Source organism: Chinchilla lanigera, unplaced genomic scaffold, assembly GCF_000276665.1.
Source record: "Chinchilla lanigera isolate Chin_1 unplaced genomic scaffold, ChiLan1.0 scaffold00012, whole genome shotgun sequence".
Lineage (NCBI taxonomy): Eukaryota > Metazoa > Chordata > Mammalia > Rodentia > Chinchillidae > Chinchilla > Chinchilla lanigera.
Genome location: NW_004955413.1, coordinates 24,732,195 through 24,747,748, shown reverse-complemented (window position 1 = coordinate 24,747,748; position 15,554 = coordinate 24,732,195). Strand labels below are relative to the sequence as shown.

Here is a 15,554-nt window from a genome sequence, read left to right as displayed (position 1 = left end):
CGTTAGGGCTCTCCTTCCTTATTCTGCGGCTGTCACTGTATCCTATAGACAATGCTATTATGGCACTGAGCATTGCACTTATGATCTACATGTCTTTTTACCCCATTAAACTGTGAGATCCTTGAAGATGGTTTATTTCTAGCACCAAGTAAGGGCCTGGTATATAGTAGATGTTCAGAAAATACTGGTTGGATGGAAGGATAGATGGGTGGATAGATCACTAAATGGACAGACATGGTTTGCAGGTGTATATCTGGCTAAAAGACAAGTAAAATCATATGAATTTATCATAGCTACATCTTCTAGTGTCTTAGAATAATCTGATTGTAGCCATGCACTGTAGGAATCCTTCTAGGTTCTAGGAAACTGAGATCTGCCATGTGATCTTTCCCATACTGCTGGGAAACCCAATGATTCTTTCTGTTGTTACTGTTTTTGTTGGTGTATCACTCGGACAGACCATCATCATGGTGAGACCCTGCTCCTGAGGAAAGCTACACAGCAAGTCAAGAGGATATCAGCAGCAAGAGACTGTGAGAAGTTTTCTAAACAGGTGAGCAGATGACTGGAAATTCAGCAACCTAGGTGATTTAAAAACATAATTCTAGCCAGGCGTAGTGGTGCATGCCTGTAATCCCAGCACTCAGGAGGCTGAGGCAGGTGGATCTCTGCAAGTTCAAGGCCAGCCTGGTCTACAAAGTGAGTTTGAAGCCAGCCTGAACTGCATAGCAAGATCCTGTCTCAAAAATAAAATAAAATAAAATAAAATAAACACCTAACTCTCTAAAGATGTCAGGGTGAGGACTGAGATTTTTCTGGCTGGAAACTCAGGTGATGTTCAGGAAGTCTCCTGAGGACAATTCCTGAGTGATTTAGGCACCACTGACAGAGCATTTTGTCTGGTATTCTCCAGTGTCAAGCTCTCTGTGGGAAACCCAGGAGCCTTCAAGCAATGGAAAGGAGTGCTGACTATCATCCCTAGGTCATGATGTTGTTAGGGGATTTACCTGAGGTGACGGCAATAATTAACATTTAATGAGCATTCAGCATACCTCATGCACTATGTTAGACCTTAGTCTACACACAGTATTTTGCTGCCATGGTCCTCTGCTGCGGTTACTCCTGTAATTGAGTTTATTAGTGACGAAAGACATGCTGAGAGGAGGTACCTAATTTAGCCAAGATCATATACCGAGGGATAAAGCCAAGGCTTGTGTGCAGACCTGGCTGGCTCTGACCCTGAGCTCTTAACCACTGAGTGTTGCCACCAGCACTGTCCCCAGCATGTGAGAGGTGCGAGGTGAATGTGTCTGCTCTTCTCCGCAGTCCCCCGTCTTTCCCACAAACCTCACCAAGCGGTCACGTCTGCCGGTGACACCTCCCACCTCAGACAGTAGGAAGAGGTCCTTAGGGCACTGAAAGGGTTTTAGGTCTTCCGCTAGCACCGGCTAACAGAGGAGCTGGGCCTAAAATTGGGGCCAAAGATCAAGGACTGTAGAGTTTTTGAACCTTTTCTGCACGCCAATTACCACTGCCTATTTCTCCTCAGAATCTGGCATGGAACTATTGTGAAGGCGAAGGTCATGGGGGGCAGACAGACAGACACGGGTTCAAATTTTGGTGCTGCTTCTCACCAGCTCCACTGCTTGTACAGATTAGCTTGTCTGACTGTGTAGAAAATGGGAAAGTGCAGCCCAGCAATGTTATGGCTCTAAGCTCTCTCAAGGCTGGTGGTCGGCATGAAGGGAGGAGATGAGTGAACATGTCCAACAGTTGGACAGGAGGGTGGCAGAACGCTCTGCCTATGTCATTCCCTCACATATCCATCAGCGACCTTGGTGAGAACTCAATCACATCATGTGGTACCCAACTCAAAACCTCCAGGAGCTCTCGTCACTCTTAGAAGAAAACCCTAACACCACGACCACACTCCACAGGCTCATCCTTTCTTCCTGCTTCTCAGGCTCCATCTGAGCCACACAGGCCTTGGGTTTTGTCTCTCGGCCATGATGAGCTCACATCTGCCCCAGGGTCTGCTGCATCTGTTGTCCCCTCTATCCAGAACTGCTTTGGCTTGCCCACCTTACACCATGGGACCTGCTGGGCTATTACCTCCCAAGACAAGGAGGCCTTCCTTGAACGCCCCAGAACTCAGTCCTCCCTTCCACCCATCAACCCCATGGCCACCTTGGTGCTGGTTATTGTACACGGAATCTTGTTACTCTTCATCGGTGGATTTATTTATTGCTTGCCTAGGATTTATCTTGTTCTCTGCTGAATCCCCAGTGTCTAAAATGATGTGTATGAGGGGCTGGGGATTTAGCTCAGTGGTACAGCGCCTGCCTGGCAAACACAAGGTCATGAGTTTGATTCCTAGTACCGGGAAAAAAAAAAAAAAGATAAAATGATGTGTACGTATAGTAATCACTCAGCAAATATTTGCTATGTGAATTGTTAACGTTTTAATAAATACCTTTCCAGGCTTTAATTCATCTTTTCTATTTACTGGTTTATTTCATATAATTGTATTTAATAAATATATAATATGGGGGGTTGCCTTTTTTTTCTTTTTTTTCTGAAACAGGGTCTCACTTTGTAGTCCAGGCTGGCCTTGAATTTATGAAGGTCCTCCTGCCTCGGCCTTCCAAGTACTGGGATTATAGACATGTGCTACCATGCCTGGCAATAAATATATAATATGACCTGTTCAATTTGGCATCTCAATTTTTACCTGAAACTTTTTTAAAGCTATCAGTGCTTCATAAACTTTTTTTTCTGCATTGGGGATCAAACCCAGGAATTTCCATGTGCTAGGCAAGCGCTAAGCTACCTCCCCAGCACTGTAAATATCTCAGTAGTGGTCTCCTAGTCCCTTGGGTAAAGCTATCAGTATCTTTTCCTTGGATATTAGCTTATTCAAAATCTTTTCCTGCATTTAGTAAATATTCTACAGTAGACATTTTTTTTTTTTTTTTGGTCTTTTTGAGACAGGGTCTCACTCTGCAGTTCAGGCTGGCCTTGAGCTCACTCTGTAGCCCAGGCTGGTGTTGAACTCACAGTGATCCTCCTGCCTCAGCCTCCCGAGTGCTAGGATTACAGGCATGTCCCACCATATAGTAGGCATCTTGGTGCCTAAAGTTTCTCTTTATTTTGATCATTTTCTTAGAATGTAGCCTTAAAACTGGAGTTAAAGGACAAAGGACATGGGTACCTTTAAGTTTCCTAACACATGCTGTATAAATGACGATACACTTTCTTTTCCTTTCATTCCTCAGTCCCACCCAGCCTGCAAAAGCCCTCCGCTGACTTCAAACCTCTTCAACATTTATGGGAAGAGCCCTCTGGTCATGTACTTCCTTCACAACTACTCCCGGCTGTACCAGCATGGCCAGGACGCGTTGATAACCAGGAGGGAAAGGACCAAGGTCATCCCATATCCTTGTTGTTTGTTTGTTTGTTTTTTGACACAGGGTCTCACTTTGTAGTTGATCCTGGCCTTAAGCTTACCATGTAGTCCAAGCTGGCCTCAAACTCACAGTGATGCTCCTGCCTCAGCCTCCACAGTGCTGGGATTACAGGTATGCACCACCACACCCGGTTTGCCCCTACTTTATGGATAAGGAAGTGGCAACAGAGAGGATGATAGATGTCTTGTCTGAGCTCCCACAGCTGGTGACAACTGTAGCTGAGACTCTAACCCTTGAGGAAAGAGTGGAGGCAGGGCGGAACAGAGAGAGACTTCTTCAACACTCAGGCCTGAGGTGGAGCTTCTGAAAGCAGAGGAGAGCTGGGTCTCTTCAGATTCACCTCGCAGCCGGAACTCCCGGCCGCAGTGCGATGCTGCCTCCCAGCTCCCTCCCGTCAGCAGGGGCAGAGGGAGAAGGCTGTATTCCAGGTGGGAAGAGGACAGCCGTCCTTCCCAAGCAGGCCATGGCCACACAGCAAGGGGCTGTCGCCTGCTCAGAGCACAGCACTCACATCCGGAAACCCCACAAAGTCAGGGTGCGGCCCCTGGCCCCTGCCCTCCCATCCCCAGCCCCCACACTAGGCTCAGGCCGCTAATAAGGCAGGGTCTGTACAGCCCAAGCGGGGGTTCTCCTTGACCTTGAGAACCACTGAATCCACCTTGACCTACGCCGACATCATCAGCCTGTCCTTGAGCAACATGAAGAAGAGAAAGGACCACCTCGAGCAGCTGACCCGGCTCCACTGTAGTGAATGGGACTATTTTGACAGTCACCTGAAGGAGCTGAATGACCACTTCCTGAGGTATGGACGGGGCCTGCGTGGTCACTGTGAATTTTAATAGGGGAGGGCGGCATTTTAACCACAGTTAGTGGGGCCAGGGATACAGCTCAGTGGCATAAGCAAGCACCTGGCTGGCTTGTGCAAGGTCCTGAGTTTGATTCCCAGTAGCAAAAAAAAACAAAACAAAGAAACCAACCACAGTTAGCTTTCTCATCCGCATGAAAACTCCACCAAGGCCAGGTCTTTCCTTTTAAGAGTTATTTTTTAAAGTACCACTGGGAGTATAGTTCAGTGGTAGAGCACATGGCTGGCAGGCATGAGCTCTGGATTCCATTCCCAGCACCAGAAAAGGGACAGGTTTTTGTTTCCTAACTTCAAAAAGTTATATGTTCAGCTAGGCATGGTATCAAGCGCCTATAAGCTCAGCAACCTGAGAGGCTGAGGCAGGAGGATTGTTGCCAGTTCGAGACCAGCCTGGGCTACAAAGTGAGCTAAAGGCCAGCCTGAACTGCATAGCGAGATCTTGTCTCAAAAAGACAAAAAAAAAAAAAAAAAAAAAAAAAAAAAAAATGGGGCTGGGAATTTAGCTCAGCGGCAAAAGCGCCTGCCTGGCAAGTGCGACGTCATGAGTTCGATTACCGGTACCGGAAAAAAACAAAAACAAACAAACAAAAAAAGCAGGGAAAATAAAAGGAGGAAATGTAACTGAGTAGAAGACACCTAGAGGTATGTCAGTCAAACACTGTTTGGATCCTGATTTAAGCAGATCAACTATAAAAGAATGTTCATGAGATAATCAGGAAAATCTGAACATTGAGTATTAGCTGATAGTAAATAATTCCTTTTATTGTTTTAGGCATTATAATAGTTTTTGTTATGTAACATTTCTTAAGGGTTTTTTATTTTCAGTGCTAGGGATCAAACACCTAAGTTACACCCTCAACCCCAATAAATCCTGGCTTAAAGGCATACATACACTATGAAATGACATAGTGTCTTTTTTTTATTATTATTATTTTAAACAATAAAAGAAGGATAACATAGTAATAGGGGGGCTTACCGAATTACAGACAAAGTGGTAGGAAATTATCAATGGTTGTTGTTTTACATATTGTTAAGTGTCTTGACCTTGCTTTAAAATAATCTATTTTGAGCCAGGTGTGGTGGTGCACGCCTGGGATGCCAGCACTCAGGAGGCTGAGGCAGGAAAATCACCTTAGCCTTGAGGCCACCTAAGCTACACAGAAAGATCCTGTCTTTAAAAAAAACCAAAAAACACTAAATAAAATAATCCATTGAGGTAAGAGGGCAGAGTGGGTAATAGATGAATCAAGATTGACCTCATGCTGATAACTATTGATGCTAAATAATGATATATGGTATTAAATATACCAATTTCTTCTATGTATGTTTACAGTTTTAATAATACATAGAAAGTTGGTGTTATGTCTTTTACATAGCAGCCATAACAAGAGCAAAAGGGATCCATGCTGTGGGGAACATTCCTCACAGGCAGACGGGGACTCTGGCACCCTTGGTTACTCCTGGTTTTCCTCCTGCAGCATTGGTTAGGAGCGCTGGCTTTGACACGGGGCAGAGGTTCCTGCTCTCTCCTGCTTTCTTCAGGACTTAGGTTCACCGATTAGCCTGTACAGGGCTTGGGTACCTTGTCTGTAAGACAGAAACACTGCTGATACCTGCCTTGCTGAGTGTGGTAGAGTTCAAGGAGGTGTCTGGCTCATGTACCTCACGCATGGGAAGCACTCAGAGACGCTGGCTGTGGAGGGGACACAGGGACCTTGCAGCAAGAGGCACTGTGCTTGGAAAGTCTGCAGCTGGGGAGGCCTGGAGCAGCTCCGCCCATTAGAGAAAGCCACCCTGCTGCTGCTCTGCCAGCAGTTCTGCTCTCCAGGCTCCAGCTGCAGGAGACCAACCTGTATTGCACAGGAACCAGAGAAGGAGCAGGTTGGGTGTCTGCAGCAGAGGACCGAGAATTCAAATGCTTTCTGCACAACACTGTGTGATGAGCAGTGACTGATCAGAACCCCATGGATCAATCGTGTCTCATCATGAGTCTGTCATAAAAGCGAAAGACTCCTTTGCAATGGAAGATATGAGTTGAGTTGAAGTCTGTGTAGGATCCCAATCCAAGAAATAAAATATAGAAAATAGGACGAGTTGGGTGCTGTGGTGTGTGCCTGCAGTCCTAGCTGAGGCTGAGGCAGGAGGATCGCTAGAATCTAGACCAGCCTGAGGCAACATAGTGAGATATTCTCATTCTCTTTCTCTCTCCAAATCTCTCTCTCTCTCTGAATTACAGCACGTGAAAGTTTTCTATGATCAGGGGCTGGGGATTTAGCTTAGTGGCACAGTGCCTGCCTGGCAAGTGCAAGGTTGTGAATTCAATTCCTGGTATCAGAAAAACAAAACAAAACAAAAAAACAAGTTTTCTATGATCATAACAAGAACAAATATAAGTTTCTGCTCTTTTTTTTTTTTTTTTTTTTTTGAGACAGGGTCCTTGCTAAATTGCCCAGGCTGATCTTGAACACACAGTCCTCCTGCCCTAGCCTCTCTAATATTGGAATTACAGGTACAAGCCACTATGCCTGGCTTCTGCCTGTTTTTTCTTTTATCCCCCAATGTAAACAGAAACAGGATCCAAAGATGATAAAACAAGTTGTGTCAGAAGACCCCAAAAGAGACTTTCTTTTCAACAATTTTTTCTTTTGACTTGGGAAAGGACCCCATTGTTAGAATCACAGTTTAGTCCAAGTACAGTGCTAGAGGATTTGTTTTGTTTTGTTTCATTTTGTTTTTGTTATACTGGGGATTGAACCCAAGGTCTTCACACTGAGCTATATCCTCAGCCCTTTAAAAAATTTTTAAAAAGAATTTTGAGACAGGATCTAAATTTTCCAGGCTAGGCTCAAACTTGTGATCCTCCTGCTTCAGCCTCCCATAGTGCTAGGATTACAGGCATGTGCCACCATACCTGGCTTCAATGCTAATTCTTTAATACTAGTCATTTTACCTATGGAAGAGAAGTAGATGACCACATGGGTTTTGTTTATTTCTTGAAACAAGCTCTCACTATGTTGCCCAGGCTGGTTTCAAAGCCCTGGACTCTAGTGATCCTTCTGCCTCAGCCACTGTAACTGGGACCACAGGTGTGTGACACCATGCCTGGCTTATGACAGCGTCTTCATTTACTTGCATACATATCAGTTGCTATTTTGTCTGCCTTGAATACTCCTAACCTGCTTCTTCATGAAGAAATGTCTACGCACATTTCAAGAGCCAGCTGACAGATCTCCAATCCGGCTTTCCCATTGTGCACCCCAAGCTTCACAAACACCCCACTGGGAACCTTCTCCTGTAATAGCAGCAGCTGCTCGGGAGAACTTTCTGCGTACCAGGCACTGTGTTACACATTGGATCTATGGTAACTTAGTCCTTGCCACAACACTAAGTTCTTTTATCACCATGTTAAGTACCCCAGCACAGAGAGGTTAAGTAATCTGCTCAGAGTCACACAGCCCATGGTAGAGCCCCAACTTGAACTCAGCTCGCCTTCAAAGCTCTTGGATACTTTAGCCTTTTCTTGGATCGTGGGTTCCTCACCTGTCTCTATAATCTGAATTTATGGTCCTTACTTACAAGGGACCTTTATCCCTCTCTGGGGTCTGATATCAGTGACTTGAGTCACTGTCATGTGGTCAGCTGTGCCCACCCAGGGCTCTTGGCAGACTAATGAATGAACCTGCAAATATTTTCCCAAAGACTCAGTGTTTTCCATATGTTCTTTCAATTTCCACCAGGGAGGTGAAGAATACCGATAAGAGAGCAGCAGATAGAAGACAGGCCAGTCACACATTCATCCTGCCATCCTCCTCGTTCGGCCCTGAGCAGGAGTCCCAAAAGGAATGCAGAAGAAACTTTTGCAGAGAAACCGCCTTTCTTCTCAGGTTTGCTTGAAGCCAGGGAAACGTGCAGGTGTGAACAGCATAGGAATTCTTGCAATGTGGAAAAGCATGCATACAACTTCACACACTTTTATGAATCATTCAACCCATACTTCATTTTATTATTGGGGTTGTTTGTTTGTTTTTGAGACAGGGTCTTGCTGTGTGGTTCAGGCTGGCCTTGAGCTCACTATGCAGCCCAGACTGCCCTTGGACTCGAAGCACTCCTCCTGCCTGCATGCTGGGCACATAGGCGTGCACCACCACGCCCGCTTATCAATGACTTTTGCACTTCCTGTATGCCAAGCATCGGGCTAGGCACTTTAGGAGCTGTGTGACTCAGAGCTCTTTGATCGCAAGTGCCAGGAAGCCTGCTCAGACTAGCGGAAGGAGAATCTAGCAGCTTAGGTAACTGCCAACGGCCACTGGCCTTTATCGACCTAAGAGCTCCATGGTATTTGGGTCTCTCCCTTTCTCTCTCTCCCTCCCTCCCCCTCCACTTCTCTGTGTACTGGCTACTTTGTCCAGCTGGCTTTCCCTCAAGGCCCTGACACCCGCATTTGATATCCTACAGTGTCTGATCTATAAGGTAGGAGCTATCCTGTCTCAGCCTCCATGAGCTTAGCTTCACAGAAGCCTCCAAGTCTGTTGCACTGAAGCAGTGCTATGAGTAGCCAGGCCTTTATGTTCCTGAGAACACAGTCGATGGCAAGGAGGAGAATGGGAGAAATTCCATCCGTGACAAAATACTACTTCACTGTATTTTTAGTTCATCACAATTTTTTTCAATGCCATCATCCCTGTTTCACTGAATAGAAAACTGAGGCACAGAAAAGCCTTCACTGAAGACCTGAGGATACAGAGAGATAAACAACCGGGCGTGGTGGCGCACACCTGTGATTCCAGCACTCAGGAGGCTGAGGCAGGAAGATCAATACAAGTTTGAGGCTAGCCTGGGCTACATAGTCCAGCCTGGCCTGCATAGTGAGTTCAGAGCCAGCCTGAACTACATAGTGAGACCCTGTCTTAAACAAAACAAAACCAAAAACTCACAAAGAGATCAGTAAGTGAAAGCACTTGGCCACAAGGGCCCATGTCTAGAAGAAAGAAAATAATACAAACATGCAAAGAGATAACCTGCGGCAAAGCTGCGTATACCCCAAGGACTTCGGGCGGGCGTGGAGGGAAGCGTGTGTGCTCTGTTGCTAGTTAAGTGGGGGGCATGGATGGGCTGGTTTTCCAGGTGGGCTGCAGCTCAAGGCAGCAGTAAGACCTCAGTCACTGGGCCTGGCTGAGCAAGGGCTAGGAACGGGCCGGAGGGGCAGCACTCTCTGGGGCCCTGCTGCCCTGTAAGAGTTTTGCTGGTGTGACAATCAGATCAGCATTTTATTATCAAATAAGTACGTGCAGGTAGTTTCTAAAAATCAGATAACACCCTTCCGTTTCTGATACGCAGTAGCAACTCCTGCCGCACTGCTAATCCAAGGAAGTTACAACTTTTGCTTCTTTTGACTGGTTTTTTTTTTTTTTTTAATTTGCCTCTGTTACTCTAAATAACAGGCTTACATATGTACTTTTTGGGACATTATCTGTTGGTAATTCTTTACAGATTGCCAAGAGCTACCAGAAAACTAGGCAGCATTATTTTCTGTGTTCTCAAATGTACCGTAGTTCTATGTGTTCCTTCTTCATTTGGCATGGTGTGGTCCTTCGAAGGCCTGCCCTTGCCCTCCTCCAGTCTGGACTGGTGCTGTGGGTGGGCTCACAGCTATCCTCATGGGACTTCTTTCATCATTACCCTGTGACTTTGCCTTATCCACCTCACAGGGCCTGAAGTCTCAGTTTCCCAGCTACATGTCTTGCTATTTATTTTACTCCCTCATGTTGCTGGAGCCTATCCAGTAGCTCCTGAAGAAAAGGTTTATGGGAAGTTTTTCAAAGTTTTTCAAAGCCTTTGCATGCCCAATATACATGGTTTTCCTAATTAGTATTTGGCAAACATTTTTCTGGGAATAAAATTCTAAAGTAAAAGTCTACTTGCCACACATTTTGAAATTGTCTTCTTACCTCCGAATTCTGCTATTAAGAGGTCAGGTGCCATCTTGGTTCCTAAGTGCTGATTTGATCTCTCTACACTACATGGGAACTTTCAGAATATTGTCCTTATCCCTAGTATGCTGGAGTTTCACAATGATGTGGCTCTGTGGGAATCTTTTTATTTATGTTTCATTGGAGTAGGCACTACCTTCCTCTCAGTGAGGAAGGTAGTGTCCTTTAATTCTGAGAAATTTTCTTTCATTGTGTCTTTGGTAATTTCCTTTCCTTCACTGTCCTTGCTTTATTGTCTGCAACTATGCTGGCCTCGTGGAAAAAGTCATTTCCACCTCATCTATATTTTGGAAGAGGTGGAGAATGGATGTTAATTCCTCTTTAGCTGGTAGAATTCACCAGTGAAGCTATGTGGTCCTGAATTTTTCTTTGTTGGGAAGTATTTTTATTACTAATTCAGCCTTCTTATTATAAGTCTGTAGAATATTTTTTCTTGAGTCCATTTTGGTAAGTTTTGTGTTTCTAGGAACTTTACCTTTTCAGGTAGGTTATTTAATTTGTTATTGCTTATATGTTTTTTGGGTTTTTTTCATACCAGGAATTAAACTCAGGACCTTGTGCTTGCCAGGCAGGCACTCTGTCGCTGAGCTATAGCCCCAGCCCAGTTATTGTTTATATTCTCATTTATATCTCTTTATATTTGCTTTTTTTTATTTTTGTAGGGTCAGTAGTAATGTTCCCATTTTTATTTCTGAATTATCTTCTTTCCTTCTCCCCTTCATCTCCCCTTCATTAGTAAGTTGAACTAGAGGTTTAATTTTGTTAACATCTTCAAATAACTAACATTTCATTTTGCTGATGCTCCTTTCTTTCTGTGTTCTATTTCCAACTGTTTGCTCTCATATTTTATCAGCTTCTTACTTCTGCTGGCTTTGGGTTTTGTTTACCACTTTTTCTTAGGTCCTAAAGTCATACAGTGAAGCTGTTGACTTGAGACTTTTCTTCCTTACAAAGCATAGGCATTTACAGCTATAAATTTTCCTCTGCACACTGCCTTCTCTGTACTCCATAAGTCTTGGTATGTTGTGTGTTGTAGAGGAATATTTGGTTTGGCTTGGTTTATTTTTGTAGTACTGGAATTGAACTCAGGGCCCCACCACTGAGCTACATCTCCAGCCGGTATCAGGCCTGTGCACAGGGAGTGTTCCCTCTGGCGCTCACAGAAGAGGAGGCCCCGGGACATGGAAGCTCTGTGTGTCGTACACTGGGCCTGCCACGGCCACTCTTCTGGGGACAGAGCCTGCAATATGAGCATATGTCACTGGCCACTGGCTCACTGTCCCAGGCTGTGACCAGGCAGGGGACCCATGCTGTGGCAGGAACAGCAGGAGGAGATCCAGGGCCAAGCTGAAGCCTGGACACAATGCTGTGCCCCCAGCAAGCTAATTTCTGTCCTCCTTCTAGAAAGTTCCTGCATTTTGTCTTCCAACTCTTACTTTCAAAAACTGTCCTATAATGTTATTATTTTCCTAGTTTGAGTTCTCTCTTATATTTTGGTTTTTCCTTTTTTGCAGTATCCTTTTACTTTCCATGGATACAAAATTTTCATCTCTTATTGACGATATTCATTCTTTAACAAAGTTTCTCCTCACTCCATGTTGATTCTGTCCCCTTGAAGAACCTTTTTCTGTGTTTTGTTTGCCTGCTTAGAGCAGGTATCAACTCTGTGCGTTCTTGGGCTGGGTATCAAAAGAATCAGACTGAAGCACAATGGAGTGCAGCAAGACTTTTAATTCTTATGCTCTGGTACAAGGGGAGAAAGCAGTCCAGGCTGACTGAAACAAAGGACAAGGCATCCAGCGTCCACGGCGTCTGCAGCATGGGCAGAGACTTGGCCTCTGATGCCACAGCAAGCAGAGGTGGAGTTCTACTTGCACACAGGCCCTTCCGCATCACGCATGTCTCCCTACCACCTGGAGTCTCCACTTTGGGTGTGATTTTGCTTACTTTAGTGACTGTGCAATACATACACTTGTCCCTTGCCACCTGGAGTTTGTTCCTTACCATCTGAGAAAGTCCCTAATTGGGTTTTGGAGCAAGGCAGATCACTCCTCTCCGCCTCAGTGGGTTGAACTTTAATGATCTGGGGTTTTTGCCTCTGGCTTTGTGGTGTCTGCGCTGACTGCATGGTCTAGGAAGGTCGAGCTGACTCCCCGGCCTCCCATCTCCTGATGCATATCTTCAGTTCATAGTTTTAAAGACTGGCCCCTTTTCAGCTCTCGATTCCCTGCTAGGTTTGCTATGCCTGTAAGACAGAGGGCTGGCTTGGCTGTCTTGGATCTCTTCGTCCATCTTTCCAGTTTTCTCTCAACTGCTGCTCGTCATGGGTGTCTTTGCATTTCAGGGTAAAGCTCCGGAAGCCTGTGGTGAGGCCACATCTAGGGGGCCAGGCTGCCCAGCTGACAGGCCCTGCCTCTTTGGTGACAGGGAACCAGGCCAGCTGGCTCACCAGGAAACCCTTTCTCAGGCCCATTCCATTCCTTAAGAGGGGAATCTTCCCGTCTTCCTCCAAGGCCGGACCCTGGATCACCCCAGCTTCTCTGCACCCCTGTAAATATTTTTAGGGTTAGGGTTAGGGCACCCAAGTAAGGGAATACTGATTAACATAAAACACAAATTGTTAGTATGTCTGCAGCATTCAGTATCTTAATCCAACTACACATAATATGTGAAGAAATCACTGGGTGTGTTGATGCATGCCTCTGATCCCAGCATTTGTTAGGCAGAGGCAGGAGGATCACTGCGAGTTTAAACCCAGTCTGGGGATTTAGCTCAGCGACAAAAGCGCCTGCTTGGCAAGCGCAAGGTCGTGAGTTCGGTTCCCGGTACCTAAGAAAAATCCAAAAAAAAAAAAAAGTAAAAAAAAAATAAATAAATAAATAAACCCAGTCTAGATCGGACTACAGAATCCCCAGATTAAGAGGAGATTATGCATACTATTCTTTTGTACACCCATTTCAGAGTGGTAGAGAAGGAGCCCGAACCAATCCAGTTCATTTTAGCAAGGATTCTTTGCTCCTTCCTCTTCACTGTAGCTATTTTGTCATCTCGCTAACTCCTACCTAGTCCCTGAGGCCCAGCTTGGGCATCACCTCCGCCAGGAATTCTCCCCTGACTGCCCAAGGGCTGCCTATTTTGTCCCTGTGCTTTCCCGCTGAATAGATCCGGCTACAGTCATGGCAGTGCCCGTGTCCCTCCCAGTACTCCGAGTCTCCCAAATTCAGGGGTCTGCTCCTGTTAGGCAAGGAATCCCCAGCACCTGCTTGTGCAGCTGGCACATGGGAGAGATCGAGTGAACTCTTGGCAAAGAAATTAGCTAGTGGGTGCTTGGCATTCTCCTTCTGTTCACTGCCTGGAGAGAAAAAGGATAGTTTAGAACTTTGCCTCTCTATGCTTCTGAGGTTAGTTTGAAAATGGCACACTGATTTTTTTTTAAAGTTTCATGTTTACTTTAATTAAAGTGATACATATTCATCCTTCAGGAGCTGAGCAGAGAGCCAGCTGTGGGCGAGACCACCTGGGTTTTAGTCCCATCTCCAGCACAACCTACTAGTTTGGGACCTTGAACAGTTACCAACTTCTCTCCCTCTGTTTTATTTTCGTTTGTAAAATGGAGATGATAACAGCAGGAATGGCAGAGGCCACTATAAGGATTCAGTTGGCCGGATATTTGTAAAGCACTTAGAACAAAGCCTGTTGCAAAGTAACGAAACAGAAGTGCTTCTTCAGTTAACGAATTCACAGTTCTACAAAGCTTGTTCCAAAAAACTGTCATTTCCCAGCAATGACGCTTTCCTACGTGTTCTCCTCTCTATATCTGAGTACTGTGCTGCTGTCTCTACTTCTTGATTTTTCCAAAGTCCAGTAGGTTTATCCTGTAATTTTGATTAGATCATTTATCAGCACTATGATATCATCAACACTATTATCAGGTGCACCATGAGTCAGTGCAATGTACAATGGTTGTTTTCTCTTTCTCTCTCCCTCCCTCCCTCCCTTTCTTTTCCTTTTTCATTTATTTTTTCCAGTACTAGGGACTGAACCCAGCGCCTTCTCTCTGAGCTACATCCACAGCCCTTTTTACATTTTTTTTTTTTGAGACAGGATTTAGCTAAATTGTCCAGGCTAGATTCAAACTTGCAACCCTCCTACCTCAGCCTCCTAGAAATGTTGGGATTACAGGCATGTGGTACCATACCCAGTTTATGTTTCTTATAAAACTTTCTTTTTCTTTTCTTTTTGTCTTTTTGAGACAGGGTCTCACTATGCAGTTCAGACTGGCCTTGAGCTCACTTTGTAGCCCAGGCTGTTCTCAAACTTGCAACAATTCTCCTGCCTCAGCCTCTGGAGCACTGGGATTACAGGTGTGAGCCACCATGCCTGGCTTATTATAAAACTTTTGTTATCTTTGGATCTAAGTTTGTTTATTTAGCTATCCCAGATCTATTTTAATGTACTGGTTTCTTTGCTTGTTATTTTTGTTTTGTCTTACACTGTTATCAAGCTCTCCTCTAAGTTCTCCCAGTTGTCACCCTCCACCCCGTGCAGGGAAACCCTGTATGCAGCCTGTCACTTCCAGCCTTCCAGCTGCTTTACTCTGACTGATTTCTCAGCTGTTTGCCTAACCTGGGCATTCCTCCCTCACTCTCCTGATCATACCAGGGTTTTAACCTATTCCTTTTTGTGTCCACAGAGAGACAGCGGTCACCAAGAAGCCAAAAGCTCTGCAAAAAAAGGAGCCACTTCTCAGACTTTCACCATCCTCCTTGCATGAGTGAATCTCGTCCAAGAACTGGGAGAAACTTCAGAGGGGAAGCTTGCATAGGCTGTTGGATTTCATCTAAAACAGAACCAACAAAACAATCAAAAATACTGCAAGCAGGGATAGTGTGGTCATTCCTTGTACAAGGGACAAGGAATATAAAAGTTCACTTCCACTGTGGGCCAAAGACAGGATTTAATTGAAGTTAATGCACCTGGTTATTCTTTTATTCATTCCCTTATTAATCATGACACTGTAATATATATCATTAAGTAACACAAAAGTAACCACAGGAGACCTCGTTACTTTGAGTACATATGTGCTGGGTGCCTGGCTGAGCCTTTTATATTTATAACCACTATCTCTGCCAGCCACTCCCAGGAGGGTATTGTCACCTCCCTTTTTGCAGGAAGCACTGGGGCTGGCAGAAAAGATGCTGTGTTAGCTTTATATGGCTGTGATGAAATACC

General features: G+C 45.0%; 1 protein-coding gene across 2 annotated transcripts in view; it reads left to right on the top strand.

Moving 5' to 3' along the window:
* Fam227a (family with sequence similarity 227, member A) overlaps positions 1–15,271 on the top strand; it is a 48,432-nt gene extending 33,161 nt beyond the window's left edge. For both annotated transcript variants that reach the window (XM_013511491.1, XM_005379262.2), the window contains exons 13-17: positions 459–553; positions 3,276–3,433; positions 4,117–4,269; positions 8,070–8,216; positions 15,016–15,271. In XM_013511491.1, the coding sequence (XP_013366945.1) occupies positions 459–553; positions 3,276–3,433; positions 4,117–4,269; positions 8,070–8,216; positions 15,016–15,100 (638 nt within the window). In that variant the 3' untranslated portion in view covers positions 15,101–15,271. The remainder of the gene's footprint in view (positions 1–458; positions 554–3,275; positions 3,434–4,116; positions 4,270–8,069; positions 8,217–15,015) is intronic.
* Positions 15,272–15,554: the final 283 nt, after the last annotated feature.